The 23162-nt window shown below is 46.3% G+C and overlaps 1 protein-coding gene across 4 annotated transcripts; it reads right to left on the bottom strand.

Annotated features, from left to right (window-relative positions):
• Positions 1 to 25: 25 nt before the first annotated feature.
• Positions 26 to 22955, bottom strand: LOC129821991 (ARF GTPase-activating protein GIT1-like). 4 transcript variants are annotated; one of them, XM_055879797.1, is made up of 21 exons: positions 22377 to 22955; positions 19608 to 19741; positions 18623 to 18735; positions 18143 to 18248; positions 17807 to 17893; positions 17421 to 17551; positions 17040 to 17134; positions 16606 to 16648; positions 15882 to 15908; positions 15014 to 15062; positions 14407 to 14479; positions 13493 to 13590; positions 12377 to 12488; positions 11894 to 12021; positions 10592 to 10744; positions 9347 to 9649; positions 3962 to 4042; positions 3583 to 3659; positions 3159 to 3332; positions 2971 to 3034; positions 26 to 2735 (listed from the first exon to the last, which is right to left on the bottom strand). In XM_055879797.1, the coding sequence occupies exons 1-21, from the start codon at positions 22426 to 22428 to the stop codon at positions 2520 to 2522; spliced, it is 2316 nt and encodes a 771-aa protein (XP_055735772.1). In that variant the 5' UTR covers positions 22429 to 22955; the 3' UTR covers positions 26 to 2519. The 4 variants fall into 4 exon arrangements, with proteins under 4 accessions (XP_055735772.1, XP_055735771.1, XP_055735774.1 ...); XM_055879796.1 differs by having other exon boundaries at positions 3159 to 3335; positions 22377 to 22953; XM_055879799.1 differs by lacking the exon at positions 15882 to 15908 and having other exon boundaries at positions 3159 to 3335; positions 22377 to 22954.
• Between the last annotated feature and the right edge of the window lie 207 nt (positions 22956 to 23162).

Here is a 23162-nt window from a genome sequence, read left to right as displayed (position 1 = left end):
AACAAAAAACATACGTTTAGGACAATTCACTTGTTTTTTAGTTTATTAGAAATGTACAGCTTATGAGATTCCATTACGATTGACCTTTCTTAAAATGTTCTACTTTTTACAGTTTTTGCCTGTGTTAAAAGATATTCTCCCATCACTGATCTCCCAGGTGGAGAGGTGTATGATACACAGAAAACAGTACGGGGCACAGTGCCACTGTCCGAACAACATGAGTGTGTGTTCGCTGTGCATGGCATGCGGGATGCATGTGTGCGTCCAACATTCCCACTAAAAAGGGACCCTATACTAAAGTGTCCATTAAGAAGGGGGAAAGGCGTAGCATTGTGCAACAGCCCTTTCCCCTCAGACTTGAGATGAGTTTAGTTCTAACCAGTGGCAGACTTCAGATCCTATTCACTTACCCCTCAGACTTGGAACCCACCATGGGTAAATAGATCTGACCTCCCAAGCACAATACGAACATATAGCTTTAAAAAAAATAGCATGAAAATATGTTAATATATAAGCCTCTATTCTATAACAGGTTGTCTGAGAGGTAAAAGGAGGACATTGTAATGGGGAAGTATTTTATACTTGCCCAGTGTGTGTGTGTGTGTGAGAGATGGCGATAAATAATCAACTGAGGGAACCCAAACAGCTACAACATCACTACGTATTAAGCCAGTCTAGCAGATGTGCAAAGGCAATCATGATTGGAACGTTACATATGACAATCTTTTGGACATGATTTGACTGGGAAAAGATAAAGGATCTCATCCCCTACAGGTTCGTCAATTATCGATCACATGAGAGCACAGTCAGGCGGATAGTGAAACGACGGGACCCTGTGGATAAGTGAACATGGGTCAAGCTGACATGGAAGAGCTTCCAGGTGTCCAGGATCACACAAGCCATGTGTGTGTGGGTCCAAGTAGTCCCTCCCTGCTTCAGTTCATTTCCATCCGTTTAGTTCCTAATTAACACGACCCAGATCCATCTGACAGACGATCACTGAAGTCCTTGAAGCTAAGAACTCAAACTAAATACGTGGAGTGCTATGGTCAGTGTCACTTAGCTAAGTGTGACCGTTAACTTGTTTAGCACAGTATAAAAACAGGGACACTTTCCCCAGTGCCCCCACAAACCTACAGCAAGTGCAGTTTGTAGTTGTCACAAAACATTTGTTCCCTATCTAGCTAGTCTGCTTCGAGTTGGCATATGTTGAAGAGCGAACTTTGTATGGATCCCACTGTAGTGCCATTGAGATGAGCTTTGTCTAGCGACTGAAGCAGCCAATGGCTGCAGTAATATATATCATGCCGCTTCCAAGGCTTTTTCTACTGATAGCAGATTATACCCCTTCCCTAACCCTTTGGCATCTGTTCAACCCCATGGCTACTGACATATTAGAACATGACAGGCAGAAGAAAAAAATGACTGAAATGTCACCCGGGAGGAATTGGACTGCTCCAGGAGTGTTTGAGGACCATTTCACAAGTTAGTGTGTGTGTGTGCGCGCACATGTGTCCAGTCCCAGTCAGACAGAAGGCGAGTGAGTATTCTCACAGCTCTCCCTGGTCCTCTGAACAGGAACCATCATACATGAGACAACGTTAAAATAAGCAAACATACATGATGTAAATCATGACCATAATAATAATAATAATACAAAACAAATGGGCATAATAATAATAATAATAATCACAATTATTCCAGTGTAAGTGTTTTTTTTCTTAAGTCAGTAATTATTGTCCCCAGAGGTACAGGCCAACGGATTGGCATAAAAAAATGGAGAGAAAAAAAAAATACATGAAAATAATAAAACATCACCTAGTCGTTTGTCCACGATGCCAAGACATGCTGTAGTGTACCAGGGGGTCTGAGGGAGTAGCAAGGGCCCTCCTTAGCAGAGCCTGGAACTACAGAGGAGGTAGTGTCTGAGAGACAGAGGGGTAGAGCAGTGTGTGTCTCTCTTCCAAGGCCTGGCCCCCTTGTAGGCCACACTGACTGGCCCCAACCCCGGGCCCAGCCTACCTCGGTCCCAGCCTACCCCCCCCTAAAGGAACAACGGAGTGAGATCATAGTGAGATGATGAGAGCTGAGCCGCTGTTGTGCCGTGTCCATCCCCCACATGCGATTACTGTCTCAATGGTCCACACTCCTCTTCAGAGTCCCCTCCTCCGCAGAACTGCTCTCTCCCAGTCCACTCAGGTATAGTAGTGAGAGCTGAGTCATTTCTCAGCTTCGTTCTATTGTCATATAATATAACCACCTGGTCTTACCCCGCTCTTCATTCCCTACCTTCAATTCCTCTCATTTCATCCTCAGAGATCTTCTTTTCAGTCTGCAACCAATATAGCTTCTCCCGTTGGCTGGTATTTCTCTCTCCCTTGCGATGCCAACCTTCCAAGTCACGTTCATCACTTGACTAGGAAGCATGGAAATCGAGGCTACCTCCATCCCTCTCCCCTCCCTCTGTCAGTCTAGCAGCTCCCCTCGCCACTCCCCTGTCCGTCCCCTCTCTACCCCAGTCACTGTTTCTTCTCGCGGGTGGTGATGGTGACCAGCTGCTTGGCGGCCTTGGCGATGTCATAGGCGCACTGGATGACCTGCTGGGTGAGCAGCTGGTAGTCGACGGCGGGCGCTGATGGGTCCGAGGGAGCCGCCTTGCGACACTCCACCTGGAGGCGGGAGGCGCTGGACGCCAGGAGGCGCAGGGAGCAGTGCACAGCGTCTAGGGCAGGCCGCTGACGGGAGATGGAGAGAGAGGGGTAGGGGCCACAGTTAGACACAGAGGCGACAACACTTACTGCTTAAAGCTAGAATCTGTATTTGGTCCCAAAAAACGTGCAGTATATATTCTGCTGTTCTATTACGCATGCACCAAAAGTTGTTTGAAGCAACTTCTTTGTTGTTGTCATGATAACCGGCGGTGTCAGCTTCACACCATACCGAATCTAGAAAGAGAGAGCAAAACCTTACCTTGGGAAAGAGAGAGGCCATTTCAGTGACAGCAGAGTGGATCTTCTCGGAGCATGGAACAAAACTGGGGAACACAAGACAACCTCTCGTTACCACCGGATACAACTAGAGCCAAACTATTGTTACCACCACAGACGTAAGCCTCCCCCGACCGTGTGATGGAGTGAGTCTCGTAGTCGGGGCCCTACCTGTCGTGTTTGAACTCTTGTGCGGCCCTCAGAAGCTCCTGGATGTTTTTGGTCACCTGCTCCGTCTTGAGGATGACGTCTTCGGTGCAGGGCAGGGTAGGGTCCGGCTCACCCCCTTCACCCCCACCCCACTCCTCCCAATCCCCCCGGCCTTCCTCTTCACTGCTGCGCCCCCTACTTTAGGAAACACACACACAGTACAATCTCTACATTAGCCTGCAATTCACACATAAGCCTCTCTGAAGTAATAACCACAGTAAATGCGTCCTTGAGAAAGACAAACAGTCTGCTAGATGTCTAGGTACACCCTAGAGCCCGGCCTGTCTGCCCCTCCTACACGTTGGGAGAGACTCCAGAATGACCCGGTCACTGGGAAGCAATCTGCTCCAGATATCCCGACCACCCCTCCCACCCCCAGCCTTACCTTAGCGACAGCTCATACATGTGAGTGTTGTCATAGTCACTATCAGTGCCACTGCCGTGCCTCTCTCCTTTAGGGCCCTGTGCACAAACAGAACACCTTATCAGCGTCAAAAAGGTATCAGTAGTGATTCTAACATCAGTGAGTGTATGGTAAGGCCTTTATTAACCAACCAAAAGCAAGCCATTCACACAAACATTTCCACTAAGCCACAATATACAGCCCTCGGCAATGCATCAGCTCACATTGGTCTATAAAAACTGTCAGCATTCATATGACGCCACTGAATGTTTCAGCTGGTCTGGGGTTGGTCGCGAAGTAGCCTGGAAGTCACAGATGAGTTGACCAACTGTAAAGGAGGGCGACAGTCAGCCAGTCTTACCATGTATCTCCCCATCTCCATGGAGCCAGAGAGGTGCGACCCTCCATAGGGTGTTGGACCGCCAGGACCCCCCTTCCTCACCTGGAGGTGGGACAGAACAGGAACTCAGAGGAGGATGAGAAGCAACAGAGGAACCGCAGAAGGAACACTGCCTGACAGAATGTTTTCTTTTATTTTTGTAGGAAGATTGCGAACAGACACTGGGATGTGATATACATGCTTGAGCAGAGTCAGCTCAGCTTTGTGCACGGAGATACTATCCTATATGTCAAGGTCAAATTGGATTATTTTTGTCAAATAACTTAAATTTAACAGCCAAACTGCAGAGCAACTTTCTCCAGGACAGGCTTATACTAAAAATGTAGTTAGTGATGGAGTACAGCCCAAGTTGACTGGAATTCAAAGAAAATGTGTGTCTTGAGCTAAGTCCTGCCAATTAGTTAGTGAGCCACTATCCCAGACAAACTCACACACAGGAGTACATCATTAACATTACCAGACACACAAACATACGGTCAGACATACACAGAAACAGAGGAGCCGGTTAACTTCCATTAGCTTGCCTCACATCACGTCTCCTCTCTAGCCACTTTCACAATAGAGGACCTCCAGTAGCCGGGGCCCGTACTCATTAAACATCTCAGAATAGAAGTGCTGATCTAAATAGGAGGGGTCCCTGATCTTAGATCAGCACTCCTACTCTGAGACACTTTATGCAGGCCCATACAGTCAGCACGGTTATAGACACTTTTTAGATACAGGCTCACTGACATACGGGCCTATGCTGCGAGTTTTCCCAGACAGTATGGCCAGTAGGCCACTCTTGGACTCACTGTTCCCAAGTGGAGACCTAACTAGATGAAGACTGAACATCTACGTGAATATTTGTATGCTGGCATATGCTGTATGATACACAAATAATGTCCATACAATGAAGTCATCGTCATCTGTGGTTTTCAACAGAGCACTGGGTTTTACCACTGTGTGGTCCAATATCTATGAAGGGATTCAAACTGTACAACTTAAAAGGGGCAATCTGCAATTAGTACATCCATTTTTTTACTTTTAAAAGAATGATATACAGTATCGCCATGTCATCTTAATAAGTACTTATAAATGTCTTATTAGCAACAATGCGAGACATACACTACCGTTCAAAAGAAAAGCAAAATTTTTTGTCCATTAAAATAACATCAAATTGATCAGAAATAGAGTGTAGACATTGTTAATGTTGTAAATGACTATTGGAGTTGGAAACAGCTGATTTTTAACGGAATATCTACATAGGCATACAGAGGCCCATTATCAGCAACCATCACTCCTGTGTTCCAATGGCACGTTATGTAAACTAATCCAAGTTTATCATTTTAAACGGCTAATTGATCATTAGAATACCCTTTTGCAATTATGTTAGCACAGCTGAAAACTGTTGTGCTGATTAAAGAAGCAATAAAAAAACGGACCTTTTTTAGACTAGTTTAGTATCGGGAGCATCAGCATTTGTGGGTTTGATTATAAGCTCAAAATGGCCAGAAACAATTAACTTTCTTCTAAAACTCGTCAGGCTATTCTTGTTCTGAGAAATGAAGGCTATTCCATGCGAGAAATTGCCAAGAAACTGAAGATCTCGTACAACACTGTACTACTCCCTTCAAAGAACAGCACAAATTAGCTCTAACCAGAATAGAAAGAGTGGGAGGCCCCGATGCACAACTGAGCAAGAGGACAAGTACATTAGAGTGTCTAGTTTGAGAAACAGACGCCTCACAAGTCCTCAACTGGCAGCTTCATTAAATAGTACCCACAAAACACCAGTCTCTACGTCAACAGTGAAGAGGTGACTCCGGGATGCTGGCCTTCTAGGCAGAGTTGCAAAGAAAAAGCCATCTCAGAATGGCCAATAAAAAGAAAAGATTAAGATAGGCAAAAGAACAGACACTGGACAGAGGAAGAATGTAAAAAAGTGTTTTGGACATACGAATCTAAGTTTGAGGTGTTTGGAAGAACATTCGTAAGACACAGAAAAAATGAAAAGATGCTGGAGGAGTGCTTGATGCTATCTGCCAAGCATGGTGGAGGCAATGTGATAATCTGGGGGTGCTTTGGTGGTGGTGAAGTGGGAGATTTGTACAGGGTAAAAGGGATCTTGAAGAATGAAGGCCATCACTCCATTTTGCAACGCCATGCCATACCCTGTGGACGGCACTTAATTGGAACCAAATTCCTCCTACAACAGGACAATGACCCAAAGCACAGCTCCAAACTATGCAAGAACTATTTGGGGAAGAAGCAGTGAGCTGGTATTCTGTGTATAATGGAGTGGCCAGCACAGTCACCGGATCTCAACCCTGTTGAGTTAATGTGTTAGCAGCTTGACCGTATGGTACGTAAGAAGTGCCCATCAAGCCAATCCAACTTGTGGGAGGTGCTTCAGGAAGCATGGGGTGAAATCTCTTCAGATTACCTCAACAAACTGACAACTAGAATGCCAAAGGTCTGCAAGGCTGTAATTGCTGCAAATGGAAGATTCTTTGACGAAAGCAAAGTTTGAAGGACACAATTATTATTTAAATCAAAAATCATTTATAACCTTGTCAACATCTTGACTATATTTCCTATTCATTTTGCAACTCATTTCATGTATGTTTTCGTGGAAAACAAGGACATTTCTAAGTGACCCCAAAGTTTTGAACGGTAGTGTACACAGAAGAATAACATTGTAAACAACTTATCTAGATATATTCTAGCATATAGAACTCTAGGGTCTATTAAAAAAAAAGATTTACAAACTACACAAGAAGAAGTTGTGCATTTGCTAATGCCCTACAAAATACAAACTAAAGAGAGACATGGAAAAATGCACAGATAAACCAAACTGAAATACAGTGCCTTTGGAAATTATTCAGAACCCTTGACTTTTTCCACATTGTTTGGTTATGTATTCTAAAATTGATTAAAAAATATGTATATTTGCCTCAATCTACACATTTTTGCAAAAATGTTTTAAATAAAAAACTGATATCACATTTACTTAAGTATTCAGACCCTGTACTCAGTACTTTGTTGAAGCACCTTTGGCAGCAATTACAGACTCAAGTCTTCTTGGGTATGACGCTACAAACTTGGCACACCTGTATTTGGCTAGTTTCTCCCATTCTTCTCTGCAGATCCTCTAAAGCTTTGTCAGGTTGGATGGGGAGCGTCGCTGCACAGCTATTTCCAGGTCTCTCCAGAGATGTTTCGATCGGGTTCAAGTCCGGGCTCTGGCTGGGCCACTCAAGGACATTCAGAGACTTGTCCCGAAGCCACTCCCGTGTTGTCTATGTGCTTAGGGTTGTTGACAGGTTGGAAGGTGAACCTTCGCTCCAGTCTGAGGTCCTGAGCGCTCTGGAGCAGGTTTTCATCATGGATCTCTCTGTACTTTACTCTGTTCATATTTGCCTCCATCCTTACTAGTCTCCCAGTCCCTGCCGCTGAAACACACCCCCACAGCATGCTTCACCGTCGGGATGGTGCCAGGTTTCCTCCAGACGTGACGCTTGGCATTAAGGCCAATAGTTAAATCTTGGTTTCATCTGACCAGAGAATCTTGTTCCTCATGGTCTGAGAGTCTTTATGTGCCTTTTGGCAAACTCCAAGTGGGCTATCATGTGCCTTTTACTGAGGAGTGGCTTCCGTCGGGCCACTATCATAAAGGCCTGATTGGTGGAGTGCTGCAGAGATGGTTGTCCTTCTGGAAGATTATCCCATCTCCCCAGAGGAACTCTAGAGCTCTGTCCGAGTGACCATTGGGTTCTTGGTCTCCTCCCTGACTAAAGCCATTCTCCCCCGATTGCTCAGGTTGGCCGGGCGGCCAGCTTTAGGTAGAGTCTTGGTGGTTCCAAACTTCTTAAATTTAAGAATGATGGAGGCCACTGTGTTCTTGGGGACCTTCAATGCTGCAGCATTTTTTTGGTACCCTTCCCCAGACCTGTGCCTCGACACAATCCTGTCTCTGAGCCCCACGAACAATTCCTTCGACCTCATGGCTTGGTTTTTGCTCTGACATGCACTGTCAACTGTGGGACTTATATAGACAGGTGTCTGCCTTTCCAAATCATGTCCAATCAATTGAATTTACCATAGGTGGACTACAATCAAGTTGTAGAAACAGCTCAAGGATGATCAATGGAAACAAGATGCACCTGAGCTCAATTTCAAGTCTCATAGCAAAGGTCTGAATACTTACGTAAATGTGATCAGTTATTAAAGTTTAATAAATTTGCAAACATTTCTAAAAAACAGTTTTCCTTTTGTCATTATGGTGTAGTGTGTGCAGATTACTAAGGATTTTTGAAACATTTAATCCATTTTAGAATAAGGCTGTAATGTTAGAAAATGTGGAAAAGGTCAAGGGGCCTGAATACTTTCCGAAGGCATTGTATGCATTGTGAATTTGCATCACCCGCATGGACAATGGAACGTAAAGGTTGGATGCAACAATGAGCACAATAAAAGACAGACAGGACAGATTGAGAGACAGACTGACTTTACCTCCTGGCTTCCTATGCACGTTCCATACCAGTCAGCGTGGCTGGAAGCAGGGCTGAGTGAGTGCGTGTGTGCGTAAGTAGTGCACTAGCTTAGAGCGCCGACATACTAGCAAGAACAGCGGCCGTGCGCAGCTGGTGGCCGTCCTATCGCCTTTGACCACAGAAGATCGACCGCCATTTTCTGTTCATTTCCACTGTTTGTCAACACACCCAACAGGTGATCCAAGCACTGCTGACATTCGTATAGGTCTGCCTGCCCTCTTAGTTCCACTGTGACCGAGTGTGTCAGTGACTGACTGACACATAGCCTTGAAGGATCCCTTTTGAAGTGCGTATGGCTAACAGGGCAGGTCAAACCACTAACACCTCATGCTTGTGCTGCACACACTAGAGGTAGGGAATGGGAAAGCTATGATTGGGGAGTGTCTAAGGTCAGGACATCTTCACTCATCAATGGCGGGAAAGCTACCTGCCAGCTTAGCTTAACAACATGACCTTATACACTCAAAGAAGCCTCAGAGAAACTCATGTGAAGTGAATGGAGGCGAAGAGTGATTTGCTACAGTGCCGAAGGCTCAGTAAAGGGGCTAGGCAGTGTGTGTGTACGTATGCGTGTATGTATTTGGGGCGGGTGCGTGCGTGCAGCATCTGGCCCAAAAAGCATAGCGCCAGTGGTAGAGGCTGGGGGGTCAAAGGTTAGGGGTTAAAGTGGAAGAGCGCTCCACTGGTGAGCGGTGTATGCATGCCAGACAGCAGTAGAGGAGGAAGGCAGCAGTAGAGACAGAGAGGGCAGGTGGTGTATATCACCATGACCACGGCCACCTGGGGGCCGTAGCGCGTTGCTCACACTTACACTGGGGTGCAGAGGCTGCAGGCGGCCCGTCAGGGAGTCCAGGCCCGGGGAGTGGGAGTGGGGTTTGGGGGTGGCGGCCCCCGGCTCGTACATAGAGAAAGCCTGTCTGTCCCTCCGGTGGGCAGGCACAGCCGAGGACACAGCTAGGCTGGAGTGGTCCCCTCCCCTACCTCCCCCGCCTCGCACCCCCCCTGGCCAATGTGCCGGGCTGCCTCCTCCCCCGCCTCCCAAACCGCCAGCTCCCCCTCCTCCTCCGACCTGGCCCCCCCGCAACGCACTGTTCTCCGTCTGCATCCGCGAGATCTACGGGGAGAGGTGGGGACGGGGGGAGGAGGGTCACCTGAATGTTTCAAAAGGTCACACGGACACGCATCCACATACACAAGTACTGTACAGGGAGCTTCATTTAGCTAACCACATACTAGATATGGATGGAGGTAAGACTAACAGTTTATAGGGAGTCTATACTGATGGGGGGATATAAGGGCTTAAACTGGCTTGCATGTCAATCTAGTGAGTATAACTACATGCTGGGTTCTCTTAACTAAATAAACATACATATTGGCAGTACTTAACTAAATAAACATACATATTGGCAGTACTGGGGGTTGATCTTTCGTATCTTGGAAAATAAGAGAACTACACATGCATTGTTTATTGAGGTGTACAGCGGGGCTGCTCTAGCCCACACCGTTTTACCTGCATGTACCTGTCAAACTATCAACACTGGAAGAGAACTGCTGTGCATTTTCCAAGTGTGTGTGCAGGGGCTGGTATTTCTCCTTGTGTTAGACATGAGTGATGATAGACATGGGACAATAGCTCAGGCATTTATGAGAACAGAACACCACCATGGAGATACGGAACGGAAACAAAGTGACTAAATATGGTGTAACCGATGGGAACGAAACCTGATATTTGACACAGTGAAGAACAAACTGCAGTGCTTACACCAACACTGACAGACACTGTTCTGAGCTGCACAATTTGCTTACTACAGTATAAGGACAGCTATGGGAACAGAGTAGACCAACACTGATAGTGACAACACACTAATATACTGAGGCGGAAGATATACATCTTCAACTATAATTAGAAAAGCATATCTTGGTGCATAACAAACTTTTAGACATATTGAAATTCCACCCGTCTTTCCATTATGCATGCTTCCCTCCATCACTCTATCCATAACTCCCTCCCTCCTCTCCCTGCCATCCTCCCTCCATTTTTATCTCGTCTCCCTACCTCTTTCTGCAGCCGGTGCAGCTCTTCACTCAGGTTGTTGTTGACCTTCATCAGCTGCTGGACTTTAGCCTCGGAGGAGGCCAGGGCCTTCTTAACCTCCAGGTACTCCTGCAGAGTGATGGGCCCGTCCGACAGGTCCGACGAGTCCATGCTCTGAGGGGACACACACACACAGAAATATAATTAAAACAATCTAAAAATACACACACAAGTATTCGGGAGTCATTTATGTGGGTTATTGTCTGTGCAATAAGCTGCACTAGATTTCATCATCCCTCTTAGCAGTAAATGGAGAAGTCTGAGCACAGCTTAAAATAACTACCTTTTCACATTCAACACAAACCATATTTGAGACATTTATTTTCAACTGGAAATGACTTTGAATGGACTCCGCGTCCATTCACAGCTCAGCCATATCTGAGAAGCACAGAGCTTCTGTCTGTATGAGACCAGAACAGAGCTTTGTCACAAAGTGGACCTTAAATTCTCATTTTACAGCAGCTTTTCCACCACGTCCTGTGACTGTGGGTGCCTGCTTTAACAGGGTTTTCACCCCCCTCTCCCCTCCTCTTGCACTCCTTCTCCTCCCCTGCTCATGGAACAATGCTCCTCTGATTGGAGAACCAGAATAGCTGTGATGTCACTGTGGAAGTATGTGGCAGCAGTAGCAGCACTGCCACTCCCGCAAGGCATGCTGGGACAGGCGGGGAGCAAGACACTGCTGGCTGCTGGGGATAATACTGCAATCACTAGAAGAAGCTAAGAAGAACATTGTTCTGATTTAGGATCAGTTTTGCCTTTTAGATCACAATGAATATGATTAGATGGACAGGGGGGGGGGGGACCTGGTCCTAGATCAGCACTTCTATTCTGAGATGCTTGATATGTCTGAAGTGCCTCTAATAACTCCAAGCAGGGACCATAGCACCACTTCCTGGTCACTTAGCTCCATCCCTTCCCTCCTCCGTCTCTCTCAGTACACATTTTATCCATCTATTTACTAGTCTTAAGGGGAATACTTAGGCTGTTCTCTAGTACTCTGTTGGCCTGTAGAGAAAAACATAGCACAACGGTTTGCAATGGAAAAAGAAAACAAGCGCTTCTTATTAGGCCAGTTCCGAATAGCAACTCCCCCTGTCACTATGTTTTAGGCTGCTTGATGCCTAGTGAACACAGCCCTGGGGGTGTATTCATTAGTGCAAACCGTTGCAAAATGTTTCCCATTAGGTAGATCCCTGTTTGCTTCCGTTTGATGCCTAATGAACACAACCCTGCCGTCCTTCTGTGCCCTTCTCTCCTCACCTTGGCCCGGTTGTTGCGCTGTGCGTTGTTGTTGTTCTGAGTGGTCAGCTCGCTGTCCGTGTCCTCGTCCGACGCTACGCTGTCGTAGTCATGCTGGTCGTCGTCGGCCCCCAGGTCCAGACTAGAGTCTACAGGGTTGGATCAGAGCAACAACATAGGCCCTGGCTCAGGAGGAGATAGGATGTGAGGAATCGGAGAAAGACGTACTGAGATTGAGCCACAGAAATATCTGGAAAACTACAGCTCAACTAGCAATGACAACCAGGCAACCCCGACCCCGCTATTTAAAATATATCTCAGTAGCTTCTCCGTTTCACTCATACATCGCAATGGATGGATTGACTGAAGTGCGTGCTAAAATACATTCATATCCAGATCATATTTAATTCATAAAGATCGCGTTTGAACTGGCTCAGTCCCTGCCCTCTCCTCTCCCCTCTGCTCCCCTTCCCTGTCCTCTCGTCCTCGGTCCTCCTCTCTCACCGGTAGGGCTGCTAAGGCCTTTCCCTTGTTGTCTTCTCTTGGCGTCACTCAGGATGTCGATGATCAGCGTTGCGAACTCACGAGCGTTAAAACGGGCCAACTTCTGTCGACCCTGAAAGACAAAGACAGGCACATTCAACAACCCTCCGACACAGACCTATGTCTACAGGAGCAAAACGAGGTCAGACATTTTTGGTGTATTATTGAAGCAAACACTAAATTGGATCCAGTCTCTGGTATTGCAGTCCTGTGGTCACTGGTCATGTGGTGTGGAAAAGCACAGTCATAGGGGCTACAGTTGCTCTTAGTAAGAGAGGCACACACACTAAACATTGCACCTAGCAATTTGCATGCTTGTGTTTGCATAAAGGGACAAAAAAAAAAAATGCAGGCTTTGTATCCATGTGGTTTCAATTCTAAACACGGTCCAACCGTGAGCACACCGTCATCACAATCCATTATCCTCAGCCTCTGTGTGTGTGTTCTCTCAGTCTCCTCAGTCGCTCTGGCATGAAACAAAACACACTACTACTGACCAGTCAGCTGGCTCCAACGCTATTCAATCCAATCCTAGCTGGGGATCTCATTGTGGTGAGGATACTGACGTGTTAAGGCCTATGTTTACACTAACAAGCTAGCCAACTGAATGAGGACACAGTCACACACAACCCCTTTAATTTCCCCTCACCCTCCTCCACAGCTGGAAAATCTCTCTCTCTCGCTGTCTCTATATCCCACTGGCCAGTGCAGAAGCTCAGACATCCCAGTGCAGCCACAAAACTATTAATAGAATTTCATCCCTCGCTCTCTCCCTCTCCATTTCAGCCCAGACGTTCTCTTTCTTCGTCTGCCCTTCTGTTCTCCCCTTTTGTTCCCATTTTAAAATCTGTCGTGTTCTAGGAGGATTTCCCGATAGTCCCTTCTACTGCCTGCCTGTGTCACTGTGATTAACATCGCCTTCAGCCTGCTGGTATCACTAAGCTTATACTGCAGTTGGAGAAGGAGAAATACGCATAGGAACTAAGATATTCAAGCATTTGCTGGCAGTCAAATGTTTATTTATTTGTTGTGTGTGTGTGTGTGTGTGAGAGAGAGAGAGATAGTAGTAGTGGTTACCTGGTTGCGTGTGGCTGAGTATTCGGGGTTGACAGGCAGGAAGGGCACCGCACTGCGCTCCGTCACCAGAGTACTGTGGTTCTGAGTCGTCAGCCACACTGGGAAACGGGGAGGAAGGAGAGAAAGAAAGAGAGATACATTATCCATCGATGAATGAGTGAGAGAGAAACAAAGTAATTTCAGCTGGAACACACACAGCAACACACCCTGCCTGCCGCCCACACATAAACACGGTGCACAGCTCCACTGGAACAGACCCCAGAACAGTTACAGACTTACACATTCTCTCCTCCTAAAAATGTCCTGGTATACCTTGAGCTGTGTGTGTGTGCGCTTGTGTGTGTCCAGCTCTCTGCCTTTACCCCATCCTGCTTACCTGCGAAGAGTATGTCAGACAATGCAGTCTGTGACTGCTCCTCCTTCTGAGAGAGAGCGAGGGAGGAGAGCGAAAGAGAGTGACTCCAGAATTCCTGAGGCACTTCCTCACCAACTCGCTCTCTCCTCTCTAAATTGCCTCCCTCTCTCTCCCCGTCTTTCTCTCTCCCTCCTTCTTTCCCACTCTGTCTCCCCCTCTAATTTTAGACCTCACCCAGTGCCCTTTAACAGACTTTATTAATGCGTTTTTTTTAAATGTTTCCTTTCTAAGCAGTGACTCCTTCTCCAGGGGAATAGGCAACACTCTGTCTACGTCCCACATGGCACCCTATTCCCTTTATAGGGCACTACTTTTTACCAGGGCTTGGTGAAATGTAGCACACTATATAGGGAACGGGACGTGGACCCAGAGTGGCCCAAACAGATTGCATGACTCAAAAAGGCAAAGACAGAAAGGGGCGCAGGATGGAGAGGTCTAGAGAGAGATGGAGGAGAGGGAGAAGCAGTGGATGGGTTACACAGGAGAGGAGGAGTCTCACCTGCATCGTTCTCCCTGCGGTCCACTTCGTCATACACATCCATGGCAAGCTCCTCAAACAATCGATTGTTCAGCTGTCACACACACACACACACAGTGATGCAGACAGTGTACACAAGACCAAGACAAACATAAGCAATGCACACCAAAAGAACAAACACCAGCGAGGGAAGAATATACACAACACACGCTTAGAATAATAGAGCAAACTGCAGGACAATCATGAACAGCAATACTGTCAACACAAACAGTAGCACTACACTAAAGAGCTCGCTCCTTTTGCTGCCTGGGCCAAAGGAGAATCGATTATACCATACACAGACAATGGAGAAAGTCATACTCCTCTGTCATAGACAATTAGAGTCACTGATACAGACATGTATCACTGCTTCAGTTTATTATCAGATTAGCTTGTGCTCTGGGTCGTGTTCATTAGGCACCAAATGGAAGAAAACAGACGGAAAATGGGAGGGATACCTTGACTTGTTTTCCATTTCAAAATGTGTTCCCTTCTGTCCAAATGAACACAACCCAGGAAGTTTACCAGATAGATACAGCCTTAACTCTAACCCATGACCCCAACCCTTTGACCACCCAGCACTACTCACCGCTTGCAGCTTCTTCTTAGCTGCCTTGGCCAGTTCTGAGAGGTCCAGGCTACGCAGACACAAACAGACACAATGCCACAATGAAACAACCACAGACACGAACAGAGAGAGAAGGGTGAGGAGAGAAAGGTGAGGTGGAAAAGATGGAACGGGGGGGGTGGGGGGGGTTCTCAGGGCGGTGGGAGAGGTGAGACAGCAGGGGTGTCAGGTCATGAAGCAAAGGCCATGGCCAAAATAATGGAAACACTTGAGTAAATGAGAGAAGTATATTGAAAGCAGGTGCTTCCATACAGATGCGGTTCATGGGTTAATTAACCAATTAACATCCCATCATGCTTAGGGTCAGGTATGAAAATGCAGGACAGGCCATTATTTTGGCTACCATGGCTATGCCCCCATGGGATGACAACGCCCCCATCCACAGGGCATGAGTGGTCACAATGGTTAGATGAGCATGAAAACAATGCCCTATTAAGACACTTTATGTTGGTGTTTCCTTTATTTTGGCAGTTACCTGTACCTCCTTCCATTTTGGTTTGACAACATGCAAAACGATAGGCCTAAGTACTTGTATTATATACAATGAGTACTGGTGGTCGAGATACAGTAGCCAACCTGATAATGGGATAAAATACCAGCCTCCTATTTAAAAGCAAAGGGCTCTCATCACTGTTTATTGAATCAAGACATCATAAAAGGTAATACTACTATACAAAAAGGTAGACAGAATAGTACAGCAATTCCTCCCTCCTTCCCTGACACCAGCAAGAAGATGACGAGCCCATGGGATAAAAGAGGAAGGGGGAGGGGGGGGGGGGGGGGGGGGGGGGTTGAGGGAGTGAGGGAGAAAGAGAAAAGCGAGAGATACCTCTGTGTCGGACACTTAGGGCGAGCTCTGCCTCCACAAGCGCAGCGCAGATGGAGAGAACAGAAAACGAGTGAGCGAGACAAGAGACGGGCAGAAAGCAAAAGAGAGGGCCCATATTCACAAAGCGCCTCAGAGTAGAAGTGTTGAGCTAGGATCAGGTCCCCCTTGGTCTATATAATCGTATGAATTATTATCTAAGGTAATACTGATCTTAGATCAGCTACTCAGACACTTTGTGAATACCACCCACTAGTTCTCCACTGCTCACAAGAGTACGGTACAGTATAGTACAGAGTATTGTACAGTAAGAACAGTGTTGTAGAAGTCTTGTAGCTCAGCAGACAGACATGCAGTCAGTTTCATTAGTGTAACAGGGACCTTCCTCTCCTATCTAGCAGTACAGACTAACGGCAGGGCACAACCTACTGGTTGAAACACTGCAATACATCTAGCCAGTTCACTTGTGCCAGAATATTACAAGGTATTCCTAACACTTCATTGTCGATTCCAGAAAATCAAAGGCATTGCCAGAATATCATGTCAAAGACAATAATGCCCCGTAGAGTATCTCATTTGAAAACACTTTTTAGTCCAGGATTAGCCTTAAATCTGTGTCTGAAAAACCACCCCCATGTATGATAAATATCAACCACTGTGCAGATTTATAAATATACTCCTCCCACCCATCCTGTTAACCCTGAACACATGACCCTTTGACACTTACCTGTCAGCCATCTGAGGAATGATATAATGCCCATTCTTGTGATCTACAGGACAGAGTACAATAGAGTGAAACAATTGTATTGTGTAAAACAGGTGAAAGATGCCTTACTAGTTAGGGCTAACAGTGGGTCCATACTTGGAGCGATAATCAGCGACCTAGGAACCACTAACCAATCATGTTCAATGGAAGGAGGAGACACAAAGAGACACACAGGGACTTAGTGACCATAAGTGAAAAATGGCCCAATGTTATTCAAATGTAGGGAGGGCAGCTCTTGTTAGCAAGCTTTGACATTGGCTATCAACAAAACTGCCGTCATACTAACTGTTTGAAGGATACACCCACCAAGCGAGATCTCAACGACTTGATTGCTGATTATCGCTTCAACTCTGAGCCCTCTGTAAGATCTTTGGCAGGGGTAAAAGGTCACCTACCAGGGCGTCGGCCACACAGGTAGAAGGCCAGCCTGTCTGTGAGCTCGTACTGACACTCCACCAGCCGCTCTGCCAGCTCCACCTGGCCCGCTTGCCTGCCACACACACACAGTACAACAATCAGAGCCTATACATATGAAAAAAGCTTACAATACAGCAGCAACAAAAAAAACAGACTACCTTGATAGAGTCACACACAAAACTGTGGGTGTGCTATGTTCAAAAAGAGTGAGCCAGGGGTGTATTCACAAGTAACAAAAGCAAACATGGCCAAAACAGAAAGGGACTACCTGAACTTGTCTAATGAGAAACCCTTGTTTTCCGTTGCAAAACGTTTTTGCTACAGTGTACACTAATGAATAGACCCCTGGTGTAGCCTACCTGGCGTAGTCCATGGGTGTGCGTCCATTGATGTCCAGGGCTCCGGGGTCGGCTCCGTACACGACCAGCAGCTCTGCCTGCAGAACCTGGCCTGCCTTGGCTGCCACGTGGAGTGGAGTGGTGCCCTTCTCCTGAGAGGACAACCACACACACACACATCTCATTACTTCAAATAGGGATTTAAGGGAGCATGGACACAGCATAGACCGATTGGACTGATACTCTACAGTTGAGGTTGTGAGTGGTGAGAAAATGGGTAATTTGCAGTAACAGGGGTTGTGAGTGTGAGTGGTGAGAAAGTGGGTAACTTGCAGTAACAGGGGGTGGCAGGGTGAGTGGTGAGAAAGTGGGTAATTTGCAATAACAGGGGGTGGTATGGGTCTCACCGGGTGGAAGAAGTTGGCCTGTGCTCCCAGGGACAGCAGCCGTAGACATGTCTCCAGACTCCCCGTCCTCACACTGGAGTGCAGTTGCTGAGACAGAAAGAGAGAGAGAGACCCTGTGAATCTCCTCATTAGTGGTGTTTAATAGGTCCACACAGAATCTTCCAATAGTTATTCCTGTGGTGTCATTAAGGTGCTTCCTGCCTACAGGGGAGAGAAGAAGAAAGGCAGGCTCAGTGTGTGTAGAGCCTCAGTGGAGGCAGCCCGGCCCACCAGGCATTGCCCAGCCTGTGAAGGACGTCACCCTCTGACCCCTGACCTGAGGGGGCGGGGCCTCACCTTACTGAGGTCCTTGGTGGTAACACCGTCGTCATCGCGGCACGGCAGCTTGTGGACGAAGGATAGCATCTGGTACTTGGCGCGGATGAACTCGGACTTGGTGGGGCTGTTCGCACACATGCGCGAGCGGGGACACACACACACACAGAGAGACAGAGAGTATGGACAAGCTGGGTAAGACATCAGCTCTTTGTATGAATCATTGCAGCAGGAGACGCCAAGCGGCAAATCCTCTCTGATCCCATAACAGTCTGATACTAGCTAATGACCCAAGGCTGAGCTGCATCTAACACATAAGCTTATTAGCCTGATCAGACTATAACAATTGACCAAGTGAAAATAAATCTCTTGGTGGGGGAGAGTTCCACAAACAGAGACTATAGGTAAGCAGGAATGTTCCCACCCAGGTCATCATTGTAAATGAGAATTGGTTCCCATCTGACGTTTTGTGAAATATGTTGTGAAACAAAATAAACTTACTGGACTTTGTCCTGTGGGTTAGGTTTCCTGCGGCCGCTCTGCACCTGCGCTGGGTCAAGCAGGGAGTGCTCCCAAATCGAGTTAGCCCCATTACTGGCCAGGGTCTGCACCATCTAAAACACACACACTGGTGAGACACACAACAACACAGCGCTTACATGAAATGATCTAATGTGTGCTTGGAACATCCTCTTAGAGCTAATCAAAGCCTCTTCCTGTGCCTGAGGCTGGTCTAGTGGGTAACGCCACCACCAGCAGCACCTATACACCACCAAGCGCGGGTGCGAATCCCAACCCCTGCGCCACTCTCTGCATCTACCTCCCCACTCATTTACATCCTGTCTACAATTTTTTAAAAGCCAGTTCCTAACAAAAGTATTCTCAAATCTTATCTGTCCAGCAGCTAGGTAACACTCTTACTTTATATTAGTGTTCGGGGAGAAAAAAGGGAAAAAAAAAAAAATCGATAGTTACATATCGCAATATTATTTTGGACAATAAATGTATTTGATTGTTTTTCTAGGTAGCTTTAGGTCGGCTGTGCCTGCGCCAAATGCCAGTATTTTTCATCCTATAGCTTGATCGCCATCGTCTTTTTAAATAATGGGCCAACATGTTTTCAGCGCTTTTATTTCCATGCTCGCTCGTCTCTCTGCAGCAGACATATAGTGAGGAATATGTTTGGAACATCAATTCTCAATAAAATCATATTATCGAATCACAATACACATAGAATCTAAATATCGTGAGGTCCCTGGCAATTCCCATGTAGTTTATTAAGTGTTAATCATTAGTTTATGGATATATATGTTATAAATCTGTAATAAACAGGTATAGGCCTAATACATTGGTTGAATTGGTTTCCTAGTCATTTAGCCACTTGCCAAATACTGAGTTACTAGGCTATGTGTACACCCATCAGTAATGATCCCCAGTGCCCAGTACCCCTCCAGCCCAGACCCCTATCTTGTCCCTTCCCAGGTACCTGCAGCAGTGCAGGGGGCCAGCCGCTGTGCCGCAGGTGCTTGACGATGGAGATGTGGCGTCCCAGGCTGCGGTGCACAGAGCAGCACTCGTCACAGATCAGAACGCCCCTGTTGATGCTGGTCCAGCCCGGATCTGAAAACACAGAGAAAGAGAGAAGGATATAAAGTGAGAGAGAGGACGGAGAGGGGTGGGATGTGTACAACTATTTAGCAAAGACCCACCTCTGACTGGCTACGTGGCCATCTCAGGTTCATCATTAGGCCAATAGCTTTGTTTTACTGGTAATAAAGTTAGGCCTAATATTTGACATTATTGTTTACTGCATACATTTAAAATAATCAAATAGCCTACTGTGAGAGTGACAAATAGGCTGACAGTTTGCCTGACGTGGAGTTTACAATGACACTTAAAAAGGAGTTTTCGGGACCATAAAAATCAACAAATGCAACAAAAAGCCATTATTATTAGCGTCATACTGTATAGCCTAAATACAAGTCTGACCTTTAAAAATCCAGTACCACCCAATTGTGCCTTTAGGTGGTAATGAGATCATCATACTAGACTAGTCCAGAGTTCAATGGGCACAAAGAGAACCATGGGCCACAAAGTCTAGTCAATAAGTCTGGCTGGGGCAAGGTTAGCCTACACCCTCAGGATCCTGCTACAATTAAGCTAAGCTAACTGTGTAAGAGGTTCAAACAACCCATTCTGTCTGAGGAACTAGATGGCACATTCTTTTTTCTCTCTCAATTCGTAGGCCTAAGAGCCTAAGAGATTGGGCTGGGGCAGAGCAAATACATGCAGAGAGAGATCTGTTCTTGAGGGACAATCTTGAAACAAATAGCTATTGGCAATACTGAACAAAGCATGCCTACTGTTTTCAAATTTTATAATCTATGAAAAGCAGCAATTCATTGTTGGGTTTGTACCCATGGCAGAGCAAGACAAAGCAGAGGGCTAAACCAAATGTGAAGAGACACAGGGCTCTTCATCGGTATAGATTCCATTCATTGACACTAAAAGTTAAATCTTGACATAATGCAAGCTTCACAGAACAGCCCCATTGCTCTTCCTCTCCATTTCCACTTAGTGTGTGCAGCGCCTAATGTGATTTCATACGCATGCACTCACACAGACACACAGCGCATATGGGGCCAATCTAGTCTCTTTTACCACTATATCTACAGTCAACACGACTGAAGACTGTAGCCCCCTGTTCAGTCTAGCATTCTACCACATGCTGTGGTGCCCATCACAATCCATAACACTCTAATCATATGACAGAAAAACAAAAAGGCCTTATTATGAGCATACTGGCAGTAACAAATAGCCTATAGTGGCTATATGACTTCTTCCACAATATGAAGGTTGTTTAGGAGATCCGTAGCAATTCCACTGTGTAGTGTTGCAAGGAGTCACACACTAGTGGTGTGGTCAGCAGCTCGCTGGGGCAGCAAGAAAGCTGACGGTAGACTGCAAGTAAGAAAGGCAGGCCAGGCTAACGCAGGTAACTGCAGAGGAGTGATGGTCAGGAGTGTCATAAATCAGCTGGGATGGTGCAGAAGAGGCTCACAGAGCAGAATCACATTCCTGAAGGGAGAGCAGCTGTGAGGGAGAGAGCAGCTGCCATGCAACCCACCCCAACCAACCCCCATCCTAAACTCTCCTCCTCTCCAAAACATTGAGGCAGGTGGGGCTAAATGTGCAAGGCCAAGGCTATGCCGGCCAGGATGCCAAGGTTGGCATCCCATCAGAGTTGTGGAGGCACAATAATGTTGCAGAAAAACAGAGTTGGAGAATGTAGCCTTCATAATTTGCAAGACAATTTAGGATTTTATGAGCAGGAGGATTAAGCTAAAAGTGTTTGTTTGTTTGCCTACATATGGAGCCGTCTAAACAGGGCAGGGGTCCAGAATACAGGCACTCACTCAGTCACTATTCACATCCTCTACTAGTGCTACTATCAACGCCGCACTGTTTGCTAACCCATTGGCATTGGTTAGTTGCAGGCTGCTAGCTAGCCAACTAGCTTAAACTAAAAATGTTATGATTATTTAACTAGCTATCTATCTCAGTAACAACGTTCAGCTAATCTTCTTGACTCTTAACGTTAGCAAACTGGCTAGCTATCTACACGTTACAACTTGGAATTGGTCACATTTATAAAAAAGTATTATAGATGAAGACAAGCCAAACGAGCTAGCTAATTAGCCTGGCGTCTTCAAATTGAAATAGCTACCTAGCCAGTTAGCCCGTGTGGCCAGCTCAGTTCTAGCTACAGAGCCAACTTTACTGACAAAAGGCTGTGATAGCAAGCTATTCAAGTTAGACAAGACAGACACCCTCTCTCATTTGTTAGCAAGCTAGGTAAGTAGTTAACTGCCACGTCTAGCTGGTAGCTAACACAACTAACGTTCGATAGCTATTAAGAGAAATACAAACACACGTCTGACGTTGCTTGCATGGCTAACGTTAGTTGCGCTGGGTAGCGAGCTAGTCAAGCAGGCGAAACAAATCTGCCACACTAAAATTCATCCAATAAACCAAAGCAACTAAACCAAAGTAACCCTCAAGTCATTTAATTTATCAACACGTACTGAAAATGCAAATGTTACTCCGTTTAAAGGCCTGACTAACTAACTGCCTGGGAACCTGCGCCGTGTTCTTGTACTATTGACAGTGGGCACAGGCCTCCACCGTCCCACTTAAATGTAGCCAGCTAGTCCATCTCAAAGATTAAAACACATTGTTTCCGTTTGTATTGTACCTGGTGCACTGCAGTCGGCACATACTTCGGTTCTGTGGACCTTTCTTGACATGTTTAGGGTTCCACTACAGTAGTGGTTGTTTATCCAAATTATTTATTGATGCTCGCCCTTCCGAAGACCGCCGTCCGCTGTTTCTCGATGCTGCCCAGAATCCCCGGAAGCCGGCGATGTGGTCTTCGGCTCTCCCGGCCCGAAGCTACCCCTTTTCCTTTTCTTCCTACGCGGTTTCAGTCCGAAACTTCTGATGCAGTGAGTCGCAGGCCTCGTCAGTGGGATGATTATGACTGGCTAGCTCATATCTAGAGGGGTGTAAAACAATAGCGCACACAGCATTGCAAATATCGAGACCTAAGTAGGCTAACTGCGATCCTTCCACTCAACTCGCTCTCTCCCCCTTGCTCTGATCGCCACTCTCTCACCAATGCCATGGGAATAGAGGTACCTCTAAAATAATAGTTAACCTTTATCGTATTCGTCAAAGCTTGGAATCTCATCAATATCCATGCACGTTGGGGTACACCTATCTTATTCTAAATGTTCATATATTTAGCTAGTTCTCTGGATATTACTTATTTGATGTTTTGTAAAGCTTTATAGTGGTTAAGGCTAGCCTATATCACAGGCGAGGCTGTCGAAGCGAAATAGTGGTGGCTGGCAGTTCTGATGTTTTAGAAGTTGACTAATTTGTACGAAAACGGGGATAAAAGCAGGCTCACAAATAGCCTAAATACATGTTCAGAGAGCTTCATATTGCAAAAACATTGCAGTGCTATAGCCTAGCCAAT

This window comes from Salvelinus fontinalis, chromosome 24 (assembly GCF_029448725.1).
Source record: "Salvelinus fontinalis isolate EN_2023a chromosome 24, ASM2944872v1, whole genome shotgun sequence".
In the NCBI taxonomy this organism is placed as follows: domain Eukaryota; kingdom Metazoa; phylum Chordata; class Actinopteri; order Salmoniformes; family Salmonidae; genus Salvelinus; species Salvelinus fontinalis.
This window is presented reverse-complemented; position numbering and strand designations above follow the sequence as displayed.